Source organism: Gadus macrocephalus, chromosome 1, assembly GCF_031168955.1.
Source record: "Gadus macrocephalus chromosome 1, ASM3116895v1".
In the NCBI taxonomy this organism is placed as follows: Eukaryota; Metazoa; Chordata; class Actinopteri; order Gadiformes; family Gadidae; genus Gadus; species Gadus macrocephalus.
The window spans coordinates 15,044,010-15,069,009 of record NC_082382.1 but is presented as its reverse complement, the minus strand read 5'-3'; the positions used below and the strand labels follow the sequence as shown (position 1 = coordinate 15,069,009).

At 43.6% G+C, this 25,000-nt stretch overlaps 1 protein-coding gene across 1 annotated transcript in view; it reads right to left on the bottom strand.

Moving 5' to 3' along the window:
* The window catches only part of LOC132460449 (voltage-dependent calcium channel subunit alpha-2/delta-3-like), an 87,075-nt gene that overhangs the window by 47,114 nt on the left and 14,961 nt on the right, over positions 1-25,000 (bottom strand). The window contains exons 2-6 of the mRNA XM_060055337.1: positions 23,469-23,528; positions 11,232-11,394; positions 4,593-4,724; positions 2,533-2,744; positions 289-363 (exon numbers count right to left, since the gene is read on the bottom strand). Of these exons, the coding sequence (XP_059911320.1) occupies positions 289-363; positions 2,533-2,744; positions 4,593-4,724; positions 11,232-11,394; positions 23,469-23,528 (642 nt within the window). The remainder of the gene's footprint in view (positions 1-288; positions 364-2,532; positions 2,745-4,592; positions 4,725-11,231; positions 11,395-23,468; positions 23,529-25,000) is intronic.

Sequence of the window (25,000 nt, the reverse complement as noted above, 5' to 3'; positions counted from 1 at the left end):
ATAGGACCAATACATGACAGAAAAGATAGATGGAGTTTTATAAGGCTGAGAAAGTACAAATGAATACTGGGAACTGGGAAATGCAGCATCCACACAGCTTGAAATATCAGGGGAAATCTTAATGAAAATGTAGGGCCAACCGACACAAGCAGGAAATACACAAATGGTTACACTTTTTTCGTCTGAAAAAAGCCTTGCCTGTCACTCAAACGATTAACCTTCCTTTGGAAAAAGTCATACGAAGTTAAGGCCAACATGCAGGAGAAAGACTCAGGAAAGATGACTTACGTCCTTGTTGGTGACGTCTGCTTGGACCAGAGTTCCATTCAGACATTTCTCCACGTAATGCAGCTCTTCATTATACTGCAATGGAAAATAACATTATAATCACTGAGAAATCCGTAATAAGTTTGAGTCGCAATTCATGCACACACTTCCACACTGACTCACTTGTGTCTGTAAATGAATGAAAATATAGAGAGAGAAACAAAAGGCCTAAGCACAAATTCAACATCTGACAGTTTCTGATAAGACCAACCACAAATAAACCTTGAAAGAAAATCCACGGTTACAGCTCTCTTTTTGGTGTGATTGTGTGTGTTTGTTGATACATGTATATGGAAAATAATCCTCAATATATGCCATGATTCTTCTCACAAGTGTGGGGATGCTGAGAAGAGAAGGTCGTCAAAGTAAGGGATTATTCCATGACGGAGTGTTCCATTATCTAAAAATAATGCACGACTCAGGGCTCAGAACCTTCGCAGGGTTTGCCTCCCCAAAATGCATTATTTTTAGATAACAGCGCACCTAGGAGTGGATTATCCCGCTTAAACCACAGCCACCTGCGAGAAAGCTCAAATATAAGGTGTTAGGTTCATAGTTTTGGAAGATTTTGCCTAAAAATATTAACTTTTAGCTTGCTCAATGTGTTGTGGTCCTGGAAACACAAATGATCAGACTAAATACAAATATACTGTATGGGTCTAACTAATGCCTAGAACCCAATCAGTAAGACTCCATACTCCATACTTACCTTACTACTCATCTCAGAGACCTGACAATGTAAAGGCTTTGTCAACATATTAGTCACATCTGAGACCACTTTATAAAGTATGTACGATATATACATCGTGCACGTAAATACACAGAAAGGCTCAACCTTGTTGTGACCAATAATGTTTTTTCACAGTGATATTTAGCAACAATGTTGCACCATGTCAGCGAACCAACTAGTAACTTTTGTGGAAGTGTTCGGCCTTTCGAAAGTGGAGTTCTTTATTTCTGCAGTTAACTCCTGGTATGTTGTGAGTGACCAGGGTCTTATAGCTCATAGAACATTGCCTTAAGGAAAATGTGGGCATTAGATTACAGCGGTGATGAGAATCTACCTGTTAACTGAAATAATCACCTCTCCCCACTACGATGTTCACTGGCCCTGGTATAACAGAATAAAAAAACTCTATTGTGCCTCATTGTTTAAATGTCCATTCCCTATGACTGCTATCACACAGATGTAATTAGGGCATACAGAATAATAATAAGAAAAAGTGGAAGCAGAACATTTAAGGAGATTTGATTTGGAACAGCATCAGACAGAGCTGTAGCGTGAGCTCATATAAATATATAATTAATGAAACCCCCAAACACACGACACACACACGACACACGCACACAAACACTCACACACACAAACACACTATGAAGCATTTCATCCAACTGAGATGTGATAACAATGGTTTGGGGGCCTGAGGCGGGATCCAATCACAGCGTTCCTCTTTGCAATTCAAATACTCACCCAGCTGACTGCTAATTAGTAGTGAGCGTGACAGGGAATAGAGCTGATCCGTTTCAGCACTCAGCACCATGGTACTTTTTGTTATTTGTGTATGCTTGTGGGTCAATGTCTGTCTGTCTCTGCCGTTTTGTGTTTGTCTGTGTGTGTGTGTGTGTGTGTGTGTGTGTGTGTGTGTGTGTGTTAAGCTTCCCGGACACATATAGTGTAAGGCTACTGTGTTTGGCACATGTTATACAACATCGCTCATTATAACGCACGTACACAACAAAGGTACTAAAAAACAATCACAAAGTTGCTTTGGGCCGTAACCATGACAATATCATAAGATCTCAAAGTGGTTGAATTCCCTCTGCAACTGTGGGTTCGCTGGCTCTTTGAACTGTAATGGTATTATTAAGTACTCGCATCGGCAAGAACCCAAATGTAAGCACTTGTACAAGGTCTGAGAAAAAGGGGAATTGTTGCATATGTATGTATGTGTGTGTCCATGTGTGACCTTGCAAAACACCATCACAGACACACACATGTACACACACACACACACACACACACACACACACAAACACACACACACACACACACACACACACACACACACATGTACACACACACACACACACACATACACACATACACACACACACACACACACACACACACACACACACACACACACACACACAAACTGACTGACTGACAGGCCCAGTGAGTGCGTCCCTAGTGGCTGCACTCACTGCGATGATGTTGAAGAAGTCGTCGTCGCCCAGCGTGTCCAGGATGGATGAGACGGTCTGCCGGGCGATGGTCAGCCTCAGCCCCTTCATGCTGCCGCTGACGTCCACCAGGATAACCACGTTCTTTGGGGAGGTGGCTGCCTGGATGTACCACTTCCGGTTGCGACAGTCGAACGCGATCACCCCGTGCTCGTCGGGCTTCCATTTGATCCCTTGAGCCCCAGGAGAGAAAGATAGAAGATAAATAGAAGTATAAGGCAGTGAGGCAAGAGGGTGATGGCAGGTTAGTGTCACTTAGGGGTGCACTGATATGACATTATTTGGCTGATCCCGATATTAAAGGAGGCATATTATACCACCAGGTGTGAGTGTGATTAGCCATTACAAGCCGTTTTGAAAATCGGCCTCTTCTGACATCACAAGTGGGCATGTCCACCTAGATGTATGACGGAGAGATGAGCAAAGTTTGCTACAGTCCACTGAGCAGGCTGGTAGACTGATCTATCCTGCACACATCTAGGTGGACACGCCCACTTGTGATGTCAGAAGAGGCCAAATTTCAAAACGGCTTGTGACGGCTAATCACACTCTCACCTGGTGGTATAATATGTCACCTTTAATAAGATGCGATCAGTCAATAACCGATGTGATACGAATATTAATCATTTTTTGTCATGACGTCATGGTATCATGATGTCATCTCCATTTGCATAAAAACACAGCATCATTTCAACACACGCAGTTCATATCGGCCATTAAGATTGTCTATTTACCCTGCAATTCATCCATACAAACACTCCGGCAGCTCGGGCCCTGTGCAGCCGGGGCCAATCAACTGCTGCATCCCTAGTGTGTTTTTCTGTATTTATTGTTAGTTGTTTAAAAGTCTCCGTTCAGATCAAAAGAGTCACTTAGAAAACATTTCCTTGCTAATTTTGCTAAGCCGGATCTTATCTTGGAGGGTTTGCTTGGAGGGTCTGGATAAAAGCTTCAATAAATAATGAGACCTCATAAGTCCTGGGGCATCTGTTTGATCGGTGGCATTTGTAAGAAAAGCCTGCATTTCGAAAACCAAACCTCTTGTATGGCTGAATATTTGCATTCTCTTTGCATGTCTTCACTGCTCGCAAGTCGGATGACAGCTCTTAGAAGCTTTTTATTGTTTTCCTAATTACCTCTGATGTGTTAACCCAGGTGATCAACGATTCATTCTGAAGTGGCCAATACAAGAAGCCACAAACAGAGTTTAAGGTAGGATTGGATAATCATCAATCTTCAAAATAGTTCTTTGTTATTTAGCACATCTCAAAGAACTGTACTTCTTTGTTAAGAACTGTAAATTAAAAAGTCAATATGATTGAAGAATAAAGAGCAAACGCAAAGAAACTCCCTTCCTATGGCTTCAAAGCCACGACCCCAAGCACTTTTGCAGGTGAAAATCAAGTGGGATGTCATCGGTCATGCTGAAGGCCTTCTGTTAACGTCTACTTGAGAGTTAATTTATTCAATCCTACTCTTCCATTGTTTTCTAACCTCAGCAGATTTCCCTTCCTCACCTGTCATTTGTTTCTGTATGCCCTCTCTTCTCTCCTTCTATCACCTCTCTCCACTCCCCTCTCTCCCTCCCTTCTCCCCTCTCAACCGGTACTCTCTCTGTCTCTGCCTGCCTCTGGTTTGCAGCTGCCAATCACGGTGACTGAACACTCCCACACGCCCTTCAATCCGCCTTAGGGAGCAAGCTACTGCCAAGTTAATTAGAAACACACACCCTGCCACAAGCTGAGAGCGGCATGCGCACGCGCACACACACACACACACACACACACACACACGCACACACACACACGCACACAAACACTCATACATACACCCACACACACACCCAGCCACAAGCTGAAAGACACACACACACACACACACACACACACACACACACACACACACACACACATACACATAGCCATAAGCTGAGAGCCACAAACACACACACACACACACACACACACACAAACATACACCCACGTTTAACACCAAAATACATAAAAGGCTCATACACTTACCTGGGTATTGTCTGAAGAAGCCTTTGGCACTGCCAAAGTACTGCCATATGAGCGATGGGTCCTTCTCAAAGTTATCCACAAACACTTTGTTTAAGGCCTCCGACCAATACACTCCGTTGACTATTGCTGAGTCTAGGTAATGGAGGAAGAGCAGAAGACAGAGAAAGAGAAAAAGGAGAGCCAGGTTTATAATGATACTGAAGGTTTCTTGGAATAGGCCATAGTCATCACGCTGCGGTATTGGGGAAACAACACTTTGGCCTTCGATCCAACTGTGCATCGCCGCACAAGGAAACAGAAACACTGTCAACGCCTATTCATCCCACAGAGATAACGGATGAAACGATAGCAGATAGACATAGAGGTGCGGGATAGAAGAGAGGATTAGAGAGCGACAGGGAGGGAATGGATATGGGAGAGATCTGGATGAATGCCTCACAAAACGTGGGAGAGCACGATAGCCGGGAGATTTCATTTCACAGGATTAAAGATTGAGTGAGTGTCATTGTTTCATGGGGTGTAAGATCAACTAGCTAGTCTGGACCTTGGAAAAATGTTGATAGATATCTATATACATCTATATATAGATGTATATAGCAGGTCATTCATAAATAGCAAATACAAATGTGTGTCTGTTGGCATAAAAAATGGACAGTATATACGGTCGGTCACCATAGTATTCTACTAGAACAGACTACGATACGACGAGGCAAGGAGAAATTGTTCCTATTGCAATGAAATTGCATATAGGAAACATGGTTAGCTGAAATCCACTGCTTGGACCGTGTGCTTACTGCTTGTCCATTTTTATCAAGAAAAAAAAAAAGAAAAGATCCTTGAATATGCAATAGCCCATGCTCAGTACAGGCTACTGCTTATCTCGGATCCAGTCCTACTATGGTATGGCAGAACCTCTGGGGGGAGTCGGGAACCAACAACTGAAAGGGGCGGAGATACGTCTATTTCCATGTTCCGAGATATTCTACCGAAGAACACTAATTTGCATGAGTGGATAAAGCTTTCAGAGGGGATTTTAATAAGTCCATTTAAAAAATGGCCAGGCGCGCCGTGTCAATTTGTAACCTTTATAAAGAATCTTTCCCTAAGAACGATGGAGTATTAGATGTTTTTTATCTGAAGTTTACTAGGGATGGCTGAGTTTGTTCTGGCTGCCGATTACGAGTTTACAGATCCCATTTTTCCAGCAGTATGATCAGTCGGATACAAATATGAAACGAAAGAAGAGAAACTACAGCTTTATCACACTTAAGACGATTAATCTGAAGTCTGATTTGTGAGACTAGGCTAGAATGTCTGTTGAGCGTAACTCAAAGGCATACTTGTGGAGTTCCAACGACTGACATGTCTCGGGCTACTCCCCATTGGTAATAAAGATACATCACGGTATCTAACTTGACAGTCCTTTATTTATCAGTGAATTGGAAGCAATGGACAGACATAATGATTCAACTTCAAACCACAGACAGTAAAACCTTTTGTAAATAGTTAGGAAACATGGATAAGTGTGGTGTATGTGTTCACGACCCAGTGGTCTGAGTAGGGATATTGTTTCTAATAGCTGTGTAAATAATACACTAGCGGGCGTTGCTTAGCTAAAACACTCGCAACAATACCTTGTACAGAAATCATACACCGTCCAGTCAAGCTACAACGTCATCTCAACGTTGAGGATTCAACTATTTCACCTTTTACCAAAAGCAAACTAAACAGTTGTATTGCAATGTTCTGTTCTCCCTCTATACCAGATCTCTGGGCTCTGTAATTACATCACACCGCTTTTCCTATCACTGCTACGCTGACGACACTCAGCTATTTCTCTCTTTCCCCTCATCTGACAAATCCCCTGATTGCAACATGCATATCTGAATGTCTGGCAGACGTCAGCACCTGGACAACTGCCCATCACCTGAGGCTTAACCTCAACAAGACTGAGCTCCTCCTAATGCCAGGGAAAGATTGCCCACACATGGACTTACTGGTCACCGTTGAGAACATCACTGTATCTCCTTCTCCAACTGTCAGAAACCTCGGTGTGGTACTGGACAATCAGTTATGCTGCACCGCAAGCATCACTGCGGTGGCCCGATCCTGCAGATTTGCACTTTTTAACATCGGCAGGATCCGTCCCTTCCTCACAAGCGAAGCAGCTCAGCATCTAGTCCAATCACATCTAGTCCTGGTCATCTCCCGCCTCGACTACTGCAACTCACTCCTGACTGGACTCCTTGCCACTGCCATTAAACCTTTGCAGCGCATCCAGAATGCGGCAGCGCGCCTCGTGTTCAACCTACCTAAGTTCTCCCATGTGACCCCCCCTCTTCCGGGTCCTCCACTGGCTCCCTGTAGTAGCTCGCATCAGATTCAAGACGATGGTACTGGCATACAAGCTAGTCAATGGAACTGCCCCTGCCTACCTCCAAGCGTTGGTCAAGCCACACACCCCAGCTCGATCCCTCCGCTCAACTACCTCAGCTGGACGTCTGGTACCGCCATCGCTAAGAGCTAGCAAAGGTTGGTCTGCAAAGTCACAACTTTCCTCTGTTTTGGGACCTCAGTGGTGGAGAGAGCTCCCTGCCAATGTCAGGACCGCAGAGTCGCTCACCAGCTTCTGCAAAAGACTCAAACCTCACCTGTTCAGAGTTCACCTCGACTCTGCACAGCAACCCAGCCCCTTCCGGCCATCATTGTATGTTGTACGTCCTGGCACTTAATGTACACACTTATTGTATGTACCTATTTATAGTACCGGTACTTAATTGTGAAGCATCAGCAGTAGCTGCTATCACTGCTGTACACGGGGTATGGGTTTGCCTAGCGATTGTTAGTACTTGAACTTGGTTCTATGAACATCTTTACTGTACTGACAGCGATATATTGTTTCGCTTCTTATGCCAAATGTACTTATTGTAAATCGCTTTGGATAAAAGCATCTGCTAAATGCCCTAAATGTAAAATGTAATGTAAATGCAATGTTGTAGGATTGCAATCAACAACCTCCTGTCTCTAATGCAAAAAAAATGAATACTCCAACATTTCCAAAGATATCTGGGTCCCCATGAGAAAGGGCTTTGCAGGAGGGCCCTCATGTGAACATGTGTTGTGATGCGCCCCTCCCCCTCAGAGCCAGTCCCATGTGGTGCTGGGGATGAAGGGTCTATGAGGCCCTCAACTGGTCTCATTGATAGGGGAATGGGTGTACTTCTCTTTCTCTAAACTGCCATTTAAATTCATCACCACTCGTGCACCACTTAATTCGATCAGATAAAGAGAGCTCCCGCAGCTCTGGAAGTGTGTGTGTTGTGCGTGTGTATGTGTGTGTGTGTGTGTAGGTATGTGTCTGTGTGTGTGGGTAAGTGTGTGTGCGTGTGCTGGTATGTGTGTGCGTGTGAGGGTATGTGTGTGTGTGTGTGTGTGTGTGTGTGTGTGTGTGTGTGTGTGTGTGTGTGTGTGTGTGTGCGTGTGCGTGTGCGTGCGTGTGCGTGTGTGTGTGTGTACGTGCGTGCGTGTGTGCCTGTATAATTATATAACATTGTGTAGATGAAAGATCTGGGCTTGAATCCAGCATCATATTATCTCGTGATGATGATGATGATGAGGGAGGATCACAAGAAAGAGCAATGAAGGAAGGACGTTTAGGTCTTTAGGTGGACTAAGAATCATTTTAACAAAACTTTATAATGACTTAGCAGACGTTCACTTCTATGCGTGTGTGTGGTATACAAAAAAGAGTGTATGCTTATGTGCGCATCAGTGCTTTCATCCGTATTATCACGTTTCTAAGTGCATGTATTTGTGTCTCATTCTATCGGTTTGTATGTTTTTTTGTGTGTGTGTGTGCGGGCGTAAACACCTGATACATGCCTCCTAACATAGCGTTCCTATACGTGCATGAGGAGACTGCAGAGCCGGGTGTGTTTTCGCTGACCAATGTTAAGCGGTGTTTGTGGAGTCCAGGTTGCAAAGAGGGAGTGACGGGGGAAGACAGATGCTGGGCACGGAGGATTCCTCCTACAATTCATCGCAGGCGGCAAGCAGCTCACTGCTATTATGGATTCAACCTCCCATTCATCACGGCTGCCGTCAGAAGCGTCTCTGAACTACAAGCGCCTGCAGTCAGCTGTCCGGTGCACACTGGTTGACAAATAGGGTTATGATGCGGAAGGTCAGCCAACCAACAGCAGGATTTATGGCTCTCCCTCTTCACGTCTACCGGAAGAAACCTCATCTTCCTGCAATTTGAATTATTCATTTAAGATTCATTTTGTATTGCGAAGAAAATTATATGTTTTTTCTCAGACAGCAGCAAAACACCATTTTAACACCAAATATCTTAATGGTCCAGGTGGGGTCCAGAAACACAACAGCAATGCAACCACCTGTGTAAAACAGGGAGTCCTGTATGCACACTGACTCTTCAGTACGTCAGTGTATGGATGGGGATTCTATATGTTGCATTATTTGATGAATGCCCGATTGAATTTGTTGAATTCAAAATTATTTGAATTCTCCACATATGCCCATAACAATAAATATTGCTTAAGAGAGGAGAGCAAAGCGAGCCAAAACGCCTTAGAACACACAAGTGGCAACTCCCTGGTGACTTGGGCCTTCTTTTAAGAATGTCCTTTTATGTTAGATTCTCTCTCTATCACTGGTCCGTTCTTCTCTCTCCAGGATTGGGAAAGTTATGAAAAGAGAGTAGAAAAATAGGGAAAAGTAGAGAGGAATGTTTGAAGGACACTACAGAAAGTCAGTCCTCTCTCTCTCTCTCTCTCTCTCTCTCTCTCTCTCTCTCTCTCTCTCTCTCTCTCTCTCTCTCTCTCTCTCTCTCTCTCTCTCTCTCTCTCTCTCTCTCTCTCTCTCTCTCTCTCTCTCTCTCTCTCTCTCTCTCTCTCATATAATTAATCTTTAACCCAAACTGTCCACTGGTTGGACTTAACCTATTTTTCCTTCAACGTCCCCCTAGTCTCCCTCTCTGAATCATTTATCTTCCTTTGGTAACATCCTTTAGTCAACATGACAGATGGGGACATGTTAGACATAGGACAGCAAATTAGCAGAGGAGTACCTAATTATCAAACTGATAATTCACCCACTTCAAGTTACAGATGATCTTGAGTTAGATGATGCATACGTGTGTGCACACACACACACACACACACACACACACACACACACACACACACACACACACACACACACACACACACACACACACACACACACACACACACACACACACACACACACACTAAGCAAAAAAAAGGACCATATCTATTTTCAGGAGCATAAGGAGCAGGTGGGACATTTTCCTTGATATCCAGGCTGATAGGAATCAGGCAACCATACACCTCGTTTGTGTGTGTGTGTGCGTGCGTGCGTGCGTGCGTGCGTGCGTGCGTGCGTGCGTGCGTGCGTGCGTGCGTGCGTGCGTGCGTGCGTGCGTGCGTTTTTGTGTGTTTATATTAGTTCTAGGCCTGAATATAAAAATTATTGGGATGTTTGTTCTTGGGTAGGTATTCAGATCTCATTTCAGGGTTCAAATACTTACTTTGGGGAGAACGATATGTGTAAAAGCGATAAAGAGGGACATCTGAGAGTCCTAGCACTGCCTAGGCATTACAGCCACCTCATCACCATTGCAGCGCATATTTTCATTTATCTTAATGCGTTAATGATAAAATGTTAAGGGCAGATTTATTTTATTGCCCTAATGCCACGGGCCACTCTTTAAGCCAATTTCTTCAGGCTATTTCCTGTTCTCTTTAGGCTTTTATAGATCTTTACTCGCTGCACTTCAAGGGCTGGCCCCAAGTATCCGGAAAACCAAATGATCCTTTGTTCATTTTGCCATACAGTGTGATAATTGGCAACATAGAGACAGACTTCAAACTAACTGGTTGCAATGATAGTAATGTTTATGAAATGTTAGGGTTCTCCCCATGTTTTCTCTTTGCCATTCTTTGGCGCTCCCACTAGTCAGTTGTGGCCATAGAAATAGGAGTTTGAGGCGAGCAGGGGTTCATTATTTTAGAAGGGTTTCAATATATTTAGCAGCTACGTTTATGTTTAAACAAGGCCAAAAGACACCGAAAAGCTCCAACTTGAATGTACATTTTAGGTTACATTGAAGCTCTGCGGAAACCGAGGCAACCTCAGACCGACGAGTGGATTCGAAAGTCATTGTCATCTTCGCAGAAAGCCTACCTGATATTGAAGTTGAGATTTTTGCATTTATTACAAAAAAAATCACTTTCACACAAAGACTTTTCACACAAAAGCCAATTATTTTAAAACTTGTGTTTGATTTGTTCCCCCGCATTGTGCTCCTATAGTGGCAGCTAGCCCTGCTGTGATGCTGCGTTGTGTGTGCGTGTGTGTGTGTGTGTGTGTGTGTGTGTGTGTGTGTGTGTGTGTGTGTGTGTGTGTGTGTGTGTGTGTGTGTGTGTGTGTGTGTGTGTGTGTGTGTGTATATGTGCGTGTGTGAGTGTGAGTGTGAGTGTGAGTGTGTGTGTGTGTGTGTGTGTGTGTGTGTGTGTGTGTGTGTGTGTGTGTGTGTGTGTGTGTGTATATGTGCGTGCGTGTGTGTGTGTGTGTGAGTGTGTGTGTGGTCCTCACCCTTGTTGTACATGTTGGTGGGCACCTGCACCACACTGAGGCTGAGGTTGACGGGCAGGTGGTTGAAGTGGTCGTTGGACTGCAGCAGAAAGCGCCCCCCCAGCTCAACACTGTTGTTCTCCTTGTCCACCTCGTTGATGAGCACCGCGTTGAAGTACTCGTACTGCAAGACAGACCCACGGACATCGACAACCAACACTGTTTATGTACTGCAAGACAGACCCACGGACATCAACACCCAACACTGTTTATGTACTGCAAGACAGACCCACGGACATCAACACCCAACACTGTTTATGTACTGCAAGACAGACCCACGGACATCAACACCCAACACTGTTTATGTACTGCAAGACAGACCCATGGACATCAACACCCAACACTGTTTATGCACTGCAAGACGGACCCATGGACATCAACACCAAACACTGTTTATGTACTGCAAGACAGACCCACGGACATCAACACCCAACACTGTTTATGTACTGCAAGACAGACCCACGGACATCAACACCCAACACTGTTTATGTACTGCAAGACGGACCCATGGACATCAACACCCAACACCTTTCATAAGGTCCATGTTGGCCTGTGATTCTCCATTTGTCACAAAGTTCAGAGGAGCCGTCCTCCGATCAATGTCTTTTCTTCTTCGACTTTTTTTTTCCCCGCCACTCGATAACATCCGAATTTGCTGAATCACGTCATCGGTGTTATCTGATGACTCAATCACTAACCAAAGTGCCGAGTCAGCACAACCAGTTTGGCTTGGCCGAGGTAACCCGAGCCCTGGGATTATCCCCAGAGGTGTGCGAGGTTGGGTGGGTGAGGTGGGGGTGGGGGTGGGGGAGTGGAGGGGGGAGGGGCTGCTGAATGAGCAGAGCCCTGCTCCGGCGGTCCAGCCCTGACGCCGTGTTCACACTGCTGCTGCCGCAGCTCAGCGCTGCTCAGCCCTGTATTTTTAGGAGACGCTCTCACAGAGGAGACTATTAATAAATCATCACCCAGGATAAATATAGCACGCATCGGCTCCTCTCAGTCCAGTGGGTCTGTAGGCAGAAACCGCTGCACACACACACACACACACACACACACACACACACACACACACACACACACACACACACACACCGATACACACACGCGCACACACACACACACACACACACACACACACACACACACACACATACACACATGTGCGTGCGTACAGGCACACATCCATACACGCCAGTTTCACATACACACACTACAGAGATGTCTGTGCGCCAGAGGAGATTTGAGTTTGCGGAGCTGCAGAGTAAAATTATGCAAAACATCTGAGGTGATGTCATCGTTGTACAACAGACAATAGAAAGGATTTGCTGTAATTTATTTAAAATGTATTATTAAAAAAAACATATTGTTATGAATATTTATGTTCCGGATTTAGAGTCGGCTGTTAAAGGCATGCTCACAATCATTGATTATTTAGTTTCACAGCAATTTGGGAGTTTTGGATCCGTTATTCTTTAGATTCTACATTTTAGAGATAAACCGGGTATGATGTAGACATTCCTAGAGTGGCAGTATGATTAAAGTATATAATATTAAAAATACAAAGTTAACAGTGCCAGGCCTCATCCTACTTAAAGTGTATGAAATGAATGTTGTTATGTTTTTAAGATAAAATGATGGGAATATAGCTTCTCTTGCTATGCTAGAGGTTCGAGTGATATTGTTATGACATCAATAAATGCAATAAAAAAATAAGTCTCCAATGAAAAAGCTATTCTACTTGCTTCACAGTCAACTTTAAATATGATTTGAATGAGTTCAATTCATACAGTTTGAATTGTTAAATGGGTTGACTTGGATAGTGATAGTTTTTCCCTGAATGATATTCTTTTTCTGAAAACATAGTCCAATTCACAAGTGCTCGGTTCAAAGTGTAGTCCACACAGTCCCTTCTGTAATCACCCGGCAAATAGAGTTTGAAGAGGACTCTTCTGAAGATGGCCTTCTCGGCGAGTAATGACAGCATTTTACTCCCGTTCCACATCCCCAATATCTATATCATCTTTCAGTGTTGGCTAGAAGGCTCTAGCCAACCCTCTCCATGCTTGCAACATTCGTTTTCTGCATCAAACCCATCCCCATAGCCTGCTGCAAAACATTGATAAAGCCATAAATTAAGCTTGTGAACGCAGCTCTATCCGTGTAATTAATAAGCCCTGGTTAGGCTTATTCGCGCTTCATCAAGGTGCGCCTCCGTTTAATGTAATCTTCTATTTTTCTCTTTTATCCTGTTCCCTTGTTTGACCCTCACCTTACCCTCTTCTCCCTACGCAGGTCAGGGATCCAAATATAAAGAAACTATGATCTTAAGATGAACAAAGAGATGTGATGGATACATAAATATAGTTTTGCCTTCTGGTTTGCGCTTTTCTAATTCCATCACTGTGCTTCACTGTCCTTGCCTGAACCCTTAGAGCAATAACACTAAGGATTCTGGCTAAAAGCCACAGGCAAGACAATTTCATCTAACAGATGAAGATGCTGTGTTGGGACTGATAAGCAGCATTTGCTGCATTGTTATGAAGGAACCTCTTTAGATACAGATATCTCCATTGATACAAAGTAAAAATAGAAATAAGATTCATCTTAAGTTACACTCCAGGCGGTTTCACCCAAGCAGATATTGTTATGATAATAAAGATAGACCTACATTGGATTGCCCTACTTATTCTCAGTTTTGTGTTCAATTATTGGTGTCCCCGCTAGGCGCAAAGATACACGTAAAATAATGTACATTTAAATTAAATTAAAACTGCCCACATATTGCATTGCACTAAAACGAATTTACGATGTTGTGGTATCCATGATGATGGCAGTAACACTGAGAGGTGCATAATTGTGTGAGTGTTACAAGGTGAACCCCCAGGGTGCTTAATCTGACCAAGCTGCCCAGTGTGCAGCAGCAGCAGCAGCAGCAGCCGCCTCCAGGCGATGGGAGACTTCAGACACTGTGTCGCATCCCAGAGTCTGCACTCCGAAACTGCCTGTCATATCCATTCACCACCGCCCACAATACCCAGAGCATGTCTCTGTCTCTCCCTCTGTCTCTCGCTCGGTCTCTCTCTCCATAGGGAGCTGCCCTCAAAGGAAATGCTTAATTGATGATTAGCAACCTCATAAGCGCATAGGAGTCTCTCTGTTTCTCTTCCCCTTCCTCCTAGCACTCTCTGAACCCTTCCCTTTATGTAGCATTCACTTCCTGCTGACAGGAAAGGCAGAGACTCACCGCCCCATGCACCTACCGTTCGACTGCAGTTTGGCTGACTGTGTATAGGTTTGGGCTGGTGTATATGCTGTTGGCCTGTCAGACCGACCACATAGACGTATATTGTAGTGCAGGTGGTCAGGTATATAAGAATAATTATACAACGGGTGGCTTATATCCAGCGATCTGATTGGTTCCTAACTGTTGTATAATGAGCGTATACATAACTGCTATGACGCCCAATCATTTTGTGAAAGTTTGCATATCACTCCGCACCTGGAAGTAGAAACAGTTACAAAGTAAAAAATATGTTGAATGATGGAGAGGGTGTAAATGTTGTTACTCCGGGAGTGAGCAAGGCGATGGAGGGACTAACGAAAGCTTAGGCACACGGCGAGTGAACTGCTCCATAGGATAAATTGCCGGCGAACCGCTCTAGCTGAGCCTTCTCTCGGAGGGACGCTAAAGTGTGTTGCATAGCGACCGTCGTGCATTTTGAAGGCAGCCAGGAGGGACTACTTTTTTGTATTCTTTAATAAAACAGCTACTTTGACTTTCTTTTTTTTTTTTTTATGTAGTGTGTCTATGACTTTCGTTTTGCCATAATAGTAACCGTTGTATAAAAGCAATAGATCACTTCAGTCAGTGGTATGTGCTCATTATACCACTGTGAAGGGGGTCGCCGGCCCTTAACAGTGGTATAATGAGCACATACCGCAGCCTGTCTTGATCTATTGCTTAAATAAACATGCAGGATTTACAACTTTATTTTTATGTCAATCAAGTAAGCAATCACACAAGATTCTAAAGGCTGGAACACAACACTGTATTAATAGTAAATTAAGCAAAGTAACTTAATTTTGATGCAGCAAAGTAAAATCCCTTAAAGTTGTTTTATTAGTCTTTTGAAATCAAAAAAGGGTTTATTATATTAAATTACCCCTATAATTACCAAAGTAAAGTATACTCTTATCAATACGGCCCATTACATGACGACACCGCAGAGATTATAATCTAGGAACGCTTTCGAGATTACGATTTTCAATTAATAGCAAACCAGTGGGATGTTCTTCCTTAAAGCAATGTAATTTATGGATCCTACTTTGGATAATCGTAAACCCTTTTTCAATAACATGTTATACATGTATATGCATGGACGATTTAAACGATACATGCAGAAGCACAAGAAGAGCTACACAGACTGCCGTGCAGTGCTGATGTCTGAAGCTTTCAGTCTCAATTCTATCGCTCTCCGCCATACCTATACTTGTGGCAGTACTTTCACCTGCTGTGTGATTCATCCCAGACTGTGTCTAGACCGTCTTATCTCCCTAAGGCTCCCCACTCCATGCATCTCCTACTCATCTCCTACTCTCACTGTATAGGCACTCCCCGTCGCTTGATGCTGTGGCTTGGTGCTCAGGCGTGTATCAAACCTGTTATCTTTCTTAGTCGGATCACCCCATCTCCTCTCCTGTGTTTATAGCTATGCATGTCCTTTAAATCTAGGGATTCATCTTCAAGCGCATCCTGACTGTTACCGTGTTGAAGGGCTTATAAACATTCAAGTGACCAACCTATGTGTGGACCTAGTCTATCTGAGATCGTAGATGGGCTATGTAATGTATGAGTAAAGAATGCATAATAGCCCTCTCTGCCATGATCTGACGCCTGCACACTGTTTACCTCAGGTTATTCTGTGTCTGAGGAGGTCAGTGACACCTTGAGAAGTAAGAATTTTAAATGTCAAAAAGCAGAGGTCAGATGTAGACTTCAGGACCGTAGACTGTATGGATTGAGAGGAGGGGAAAATAGGCGTTTGCTATCCTGTCAAAAGATAATTAACCAAAATTAACCTGCGTGTTAAATGCAATTATAAATCCATAGTGAGGAGTTAATGGGTGGCAGAAAGACGTTGACACACTTAGAACAAGACAACCCTTCTGCACTTTTACATTTTAGAGTGTATAGGCTCTAATTATGATTAAAATTGTGACGTTAATGGATGTGCATGCGTGCATGAGTGTGTGTGTTTATGAATGTGTGTTCTAAATGTGTGTGATGCGTTTATCCTTGTTTATCCTCCAGTGATAATACCATTGTCTTTGTATTTATCAATCCGTCTTTGCACATGCGTGCATGAAGGTACAGGCCCTAGTGAAATGTGTCGGTGAAGGTTTGTGTGTGTGTGTGTGTGTGTGTATTAATCTAACAACAACAGCAGGCTGACAATATGAAGTTGCCCATTCCTAGTTCCTACTAATGCATTGCATGATCACAGTGTTAACAGGCTGCTCTTCAAAGCTGACAAACATTATGCTGATGCACACGTAACATCGCTACCCACTCACTTAATGGACAACAGATGAATAGAGAGGAATACAAAGAGATGGATCATAACGGCAACAAAGGGTTAAGTAAAAATTCAGAATGCTACATTTCAAGTACCCACTTTACTTGCTTAGGATTGATTAAAATCTTGAAAGGGTTTATGCATAGTGTGTGTGTGTGTGTGTGTGTGTGTGTGTGTGTGTGTGTGTGTGTGTGTGTGTGTGTGTGTGTGTGTGTGTGTGTGTGTGTGTGTGTGTGTGTGTGCGTGCGTGCTTGTGTGTGGGGGGGTTCACACATTTCAGGGATTAAGAGTTGACAGAAAAATTGTGCAGGCCCACACACAGATAGGCCTACACACATTCACACAACAACAAGAAATCATAACTAACAAGAGAGAAAGAGAGAGAGAAAGAAAGGGAGAGAGCGAGAGAGAGAGAGAGAGAGAGCGAGAGCGAGAGAGAGGGAGAGAGAGTATGGGAGAAATTAACCATTAGTTTTTATATCAACTATGAGTATTATCAGGCCTATATATCATATAGATACATTAATAGTGGAAAGCAGCAAAATCACCTCTGAATTCATAGGAGAGCCTCACACGGCGCCAGAGAGTCTGGGGCCACGGCGCACTGACTTCCACCTAATGTTTAGATTAACTGCGGATGATGACCACATACTTAAAGGAGTGTATGGCTGACCGTCCTAACTATAAAAAGAGATCTTATGTGCATGAAGTGGGCGGTCATACCATATGGAAAACAGCTTTGCTTGTGCGAATAAAAAAGACCGGGATCGGATAACCCGACAGTGTCATTGCAAACCTCACTCGGCTTCGTTGTTGCTTAATCGCAGGTAACAATCAAGTCTTTTGTCATACTCGATTCCTCATGCTCTCTTAGTTAGTTGAAGTGATAGAATTTGGTTATTTTCTACCACAAGAGAGACCGAGAGACAGAGACAACAACAGAGGGAGACAGAGAAAGAGAGAGCAGTAAAGATAGAGAGGAACCTTCTGGCATGTGCTTTTAACTCCTTGCTATTTTTCTCCATTTTCTCACCCTCATCTCCTAACTTTCCCCACCCTCACTGGAGTGGGCGTGAGGGAGAGAGAAGAGCCCTGTGCCCGCCATGGGGAGGGGAAAACAACCGGGGGACACGGCTACAGGTAATCAGCAAGTCAACAGATTGAGCAAACAGCCAGGAGGGAGGGCCCGCGATGGATTCATGCGCTCCGCATAAAACGCTTCGCCTTGGACCTGATTTGCTCTCCCACATCCCTGCTACAGGCATGGCTTACGCAGCGTCGCAAAAAATTGGGTCAAACCGGGTACCGATATAGCAAAAAAAAAAAAAAGAGGGTGAATTGGATTGGGGGAAACCTCACATGCGTTAATATAGTTGATAGAAATTCCATTGATGGTGGAAGTAGCATTTAAAAGGTTAGCTTTGTTGTTTTGGGTATTATGAGTATGCACCATGTTTGATGCTAGTTAATTTCTGTGTTAGTGTGTTTGTGCGTGCATTTGTGATTAACGTTGAAACCACCCCAAAAATAGAGACCAAGCTTAATCTGTGACCTCACAAGGAATACTAGCGGACATGCATAAGTCAAAAGCATTTTGAATGGACAGGTAGAGAGCCTCGGGTGTACAGTCCCTCTCAGAGGAAACATATAGGGGTATTTTCTCTTCACTCCCTGTCTCTTGTGGATTGAAGCTCCATTTTTAGGCAACATTTCAAATGGTGATTGGCCATTTCACCACCCAGCTCCAAGCAGCCCTTTCATTGGCGGCAGAGGGCAGCGAGGGATACTGCTCTGTGTTTTCTTATTTGCATAAGCATTGTGGGTGAAAAAGAAGAGGGAGGAAAATGGCAACAGATTACCGTACCAATTTCACATGGAAGCAGAAGAGCTCTGGAAAAGAGAGATAAGGAAATTCCTATCAAACAGCTGCCAGCCAAATATGTATCCAATAGCCAAAAACACACATCAGTTTATAATAAAGCCCAAATAGCGATGAGGGAGGCTTCCCCTACAGCGTGGATACGGTATTTTTAGCACAGTTGGTGATAATTACCATGTATGCACCGCGTTCCACCAGCCAGTGCAATAATAAATACCACCATCAGAGTTCTGCACAACCACAACAACACACACAAATAGACACTCACACATACACATATGTGCACACAAAGCACACACACAAAGATAAAAAAAAGCGGATGAGAGGAGAAGAATAATACTGTCTTTGATACATACAAACCATTAGCAGGAACATATAAGCAGCTGTAAGAGATCATGTTACAAATGCCCAAAGCCTGCCTTATCGTTATGCCATTGAGTAAAAACTGAGGCCTGGATCTTAACTATGCATGCAGAAATGTAACGCTTGTTCCCAATCCCGACCGAGTTGTATCATCATAGCCGTCATCACTTTGGTCCATCATCATCCCTATCGCTTCACTATATATACCACTATGCCTTGTCATGATTACCATATCATCTTCACCCTTATCCTCTTCTTCATCATCTTCCTCTGCCTCAGCCTCGGCACCATACTTTCTTGCCGCCTCTTCCATCTCCTAAGCCCTTTTAAGCCCTCCTCCAGATCATCTGCTCTCCCATCATGCACTATGCTCTGGTAGGTGTTGCGTTGACAGTGTTGCAGTCGTTGGGACCGCAGCGAGGGTTTGGGCAGTCAGCAGCCGTCCGTCCCGCGGCTGTGGCTTTAGCTGGTCGTTAATGTCGAAACAATGGGACACTCAGTCCACCACGGCCCTCTCCTCCTCTCTGCCTTGTAATCACCACCATAAAGCACCTCCGCCAGCACACACACACGCTGAATGGAAGGGACGGTATCCCCCGGTGCAGAACCTCGGCAAGACGCACTGTGGAGGAGCAGAACGAACCAGGGTCTGCTGTACAGTTCGTCCGTTTGCGCAATGCACTGTTTACACAGCAGATGGCGCAACCATTGTTTTGATAACTAGTAGTGTCGGTGTGTCCCTGACGTGGTCTCGTCATTTGACGACATCTTAAAAGCCTAGTAGAGTCATAGTGAAGACATAACCCAATCTGTCCTTTGTTCCGTGGTCGGTAGCATTAAACGGTTGAGTTTGTTAATGGGTCTTTTACTTTGTTCGTAGTATATCAAGGAAACTAGACTTGATCTGATACTTCATCGACTTCCTGCACTTTTTCCATTTTTTAAACTCCCCATTATTTTTTAAATAATGTTTAATACTGCCCTTGGATGTTCATCAGTTCACTACTTTAAATATATTTGCTTCAATATTTGTTTCATGGCTTTATTGCAAAACAATTATTGCCAATATAGTCAATCATACTCTTGTTGCAGTTTGCTTTTCATTACAGTGAGCCATGCACTGCAATATAACACTGTGAGATAATCCCATCCCTCTTTACCAGACTGCCCTTGTCATAAACTCACATAAATTATAGTCTAAACAGGATCAGACACACGTGTTAACACTTAGTCACATAGATAAACGCACACACACAGACACATATACAGACTTCATCCATATACAGTATATACATTGTCAAATGGATGTGCACACAAACACATACACAGATATCTTCACACAAACAAACACACAAACACATACCCACAAAAGCTTACACACATTTACATGGATGAAAACACAAGCCAGAGAATCCATGAAGGCCAGAAATCAATGGTAGGATTGATTTGATCCTTTTAAAGTGTCAGTGAACCCCAAAGCGTTATTGTTAGAATGCCTTCCATGATCTTAAACATTGGAAATCCTATGTTTTTCCAGTCTCCAAAAACTAGTTTGTAATAGTTATTCTCTTCTCCGAGCTCCGGTCCTGTTGTTTCTGTAACATTGAGGGGCTTTTTGGATGCCCTTTGATGTTGTGACGAGGGGACACATAGGTGTGTGTGTGTGTGTGTGTGTGTGTGTGTGTGTGTGTGTGTGTGTGTGTGTGTGTGCGTGTGTGTGTGTGTGTGTGTGTGTGTGTGTGTGTGTGTGTGTGTGTGTGTGTGTGTGTGTGTGTGTGTGTCTGTGTGTGTGTGTGTGGAAGGGTGGAGCTCCGTCTGGCAAGCGGTTAATGTTTATGGAGGGATCCGAGAGAGGCACAAAGTATCATTACCTAAGTATATAGTGAGGTGTGTGGTGCATTTCATGAAGATCGATACTCAACACTCATACACACGATACGTACTAGCTTAAAGAAATCATGATCATTTGCCGGTGGTTGTAACCATGGGAACCACTCTTCCTTCCTAGAACTCTCAGCACCAAACATATTGTTCCGAATTCCATATTGTTCAAATTCGAGCTGAAACAGGGGGCTTGCTTACACTTTAAATAGACAGGACGCAATTAAACCACGGGGCAGAAGTCAGCATGATGCCGAACAGTGCTGACACACACAGACACACAAATTCAACAAACTTACAGACGCACACACAAACACACACAACCACACTGATAAGTCCTTCCAGAGAGAACACTCTTACGTCAGCTTACTGTCATATGTTCAACTTGAAACTCTGCTGTTTCTGTTGCTGCAGTTCACCAGTTAAGTCCTGAACTCTGCTAAATGTGTTTCAAACTCACAAACAAGTTTGGAGGCACAGACTCTCATATATATACCCCATAATATTCCAATTTATATGTATATTAATGGCCTTTACGGCCACACACACTGTCCTGCAAGCACAAATGTTTTTGGATGCTCACACACAGACGCACACAGAGACACACAAACACACACACACACACACAAATAACACACACATACAAACACAGCTGCTCTCTCACCATTAAAGTTGTTCAAATGGATTTCGTAGTATCATGAGAACAGAAGCTGAGTTTGTGGTGTGTAAGCGTGTGTAATGTGTAATACGATTAGAGTGTGCATGTCCAAGTGGATGGAACTGAGTCTGCTACTCAAATGGTTCCGTTAATATGTTGGCAAGTACATCAGAAAATAAATCGAAGAACTATTATTTACAAAGTAGTATAGCTGCATCTGTCAAAAGGTTATTTGGCATGGCACCATTCCTTACTCAATATTCTATTTAATATAAATGTTCCCCTGGAAAGAACGTAAACCTACAGGATGACATGCCCGGTTTGGTGCGCAAACATGCATGGTTTGGGATGGATGAAAAAGGATGTGGGATTATGGAAAAGTTTTGAGTCGGAGCCCTATAATTATTCTAAACTGTATGAACAGGACTGTATTAAACATCATTTTAAACACGAACAATGACAACTATTGATCAAATCTGTGATGGCAGGGGCTGAGTCAGCGCTGGATAGCAGAGAACAAAGTTAAACTCGGTAAAGATGTACAACGAAACAACCTTTACTGCGATAAGGGCGAGAAGGGCGAGCGGTTGTTAAGCCCCCCCCCCCCAGTGCCATTCAATCTGGGAACAGCAGGGTTCCACCAGGACAAATGCCACGGGAATCAGTGACCTTCCCCCCGACGCACAATACTTAGACTAGCGGGAGCATGTCAAACACGTTGAGCCAATCATGGCAGCCCCATCCAAAGGAAAGGGGCAGAGTGAGCGGAGCGGCGCCGCCAGGGGCTGAGCCCAGGCTACAAACCCACTCGCTCCCAGTCGCCATTTTACATTCAACTCAGCTCGACATAAGGAAATCAACAAAAGGCTTAGGAGAGTTTATAGCGTTAATGTCATGATCTGCTGCTGAAGATGCAGCATGATAGGCGTATTGGTTTATTTTGTGTGAATAACCAGTTTTATTTTAAAAGCAAGATATACTAGATATACAAATCAGGTACCAAAGAAAATACTTGTGTTAGGGCAGACATTCATGCATTCAATTTCACTAAGAGAAGGTGAGCTTACCCTGGGTTTATAAAGGTACAAAATATATATATATATATATATATATATATATATATATATATATATATATATATACATATATACATATATATATATTACCGAACCAAACCAAAAACTGGGACTTTTATTCAAAATGATGTTGGGCGCACCAAATGCTATACCAAGTCCACTGTTACATTTTCATTACTGCCATTGGAGAACTACTGTGGAAGACTACTGACAGCAAAATAATGTTCAGCCTTAGAAGAATAGATGGTGTGAGGATATTGTTTGGCTTTAGACAAACTAGGAATGTAGGATGTAGGAAGCACTAAGATAAAGTGACTTGATTAAATAAAGTTGGCTACACATGTGATTATGTTGAACAGAAGCCATTGTGTAAATAACCTGTATTGATTGAAAACGGTAACATTAATGATTGCCTCGCACACTTTCTGTGATTATTATTATTATGTTATTTCTAGTTATTTTTGTACCATTGTGTGAGACCCTTCTGTTGGAATGCACCAGAGACCTACTGGTGTTCAGTGATCACACCGAAAATACCCTGCGCCCAAGCCATCAGCCCTGTGTGCGTGCAGATCAGCACCGTGCACACACATACACACATATCAGTACAGTGCACGTGCAAATCAGCACCGTGCAATCACACATCAGCACCGTGCACATTCACATCAGTGACATGCACGCCCGCATCAGCAGCATGAACGCCCACATCAGCGCTGCTGCTGGATTGGTCTGGACATACATATTGATGTGCGCAATAAAGCCCACCTGGAGGTCAGGGTCCTCTTCGTGTTGGAGGTGGGCTTCCTCTGCTGCATCCACCAGCCTCTAGAGGAACAGACAGATGAGAAGAGAGAAGAGAAGCAAAGAGTAGAGAAAAGGAGATGAGATGAGAATACAACCAAAGACAGTATTACTGAGACTGTTGGCTATAAACGTTGGTCAGAAAAACATTATAAGGACAGCAGTTGATTTAAATTGTTCTTTTTGAAACAGCATTGGGACTTCCACAGTGACACAGGCACATACATCTACATAAACCTACACACACATACAAACACACACACACACACACACACACACACACACATGGACACATGCACATACAAGAACACGCAATCACACGATGGGGAGACTTTTGGCCATTTTGTGAAAAGAAGCTATTTTCCTAAATGGCTCAGCAGTCAAGGTAATGACTGCCTCAGGTTCTTTGGACAAGGCCACAACACACTCACACACAGCCACGCACACACAAACACATGGACTTGCACACACACACACACACACACACACACACACACACACACACACACACACACACACGCACACACCATCATCACACTCTCACTGGGAGACAGTCTGCTCTCATGTGTCATTCTCCCTCTCAGTCTCTCTCTCCATCCATCTCTCTCCTTCTCCTCTTCTATCACATGCGACATCGCTATCACTTTTGTTCCTGATTCTTAAATACATTCAACAAGTTATAAAACATACATTCATCGAAATACAAAATAGATATTTCCAATATATGTTCACTCTCGTGACAAAATTACATACAGAGAAAATGCACAACTAACAAAAAGGTTTCTGAAAAAACGTTAGCATGCTGCTGTCTGCTGATTTGTTCGCAACCGTTCACCGACACCATTCATTGGCTACAGATAGTATAACAGTCAGGCGATTCTTTGTGTGCCCTTTTACAAAGGGTGTTAGCCAAGAACCAAATGCTGATGTGAAGCATTCAAGGGTTGAAAGATTTGTATTTGAACTGGTCATCACACACACACACACACACATACACACACAAACACAGAGACAACTCGCTTTGTCTCTGACCAGGATGTGATGCACATGGCTGAAGCTCACACGGCAAGTTATTTCTATCCGCCACAGCTGGCTGTGCTATCTGCGAGTTTTGGTAATGGAGTCTGTGTCGCATTTCCATTCAAATAGCTCCGCCAGTGCAATCCAATGCAATCAGCCAGCCTATTTTATCTTGTGGCGTGTGTTTATACGTGCATTTGTGTGTGTGTGTGTGTGTGTGTGTGTGTGTGTGTGTGTGTGTGTGTGTGTGTGTGTGTGTGTGTGTGTGTGTGTGTGTGTGTGTGTGTGTGTGTATGTTTGTGTGTGTGCACCTATGAGCATGCATGCATATGTTGGCGGCTTTGTGTATTTCTTTGTGCGGAAGAGTGACCAAAGTGTGAAAACTGGTTCTCCGTTGCCAGCAACACCCCCTGGCTACTGAGTCTCTCCTCACATCATTGCATTGCAACGTTCATGTAATGTTGTGGCTGGCGATA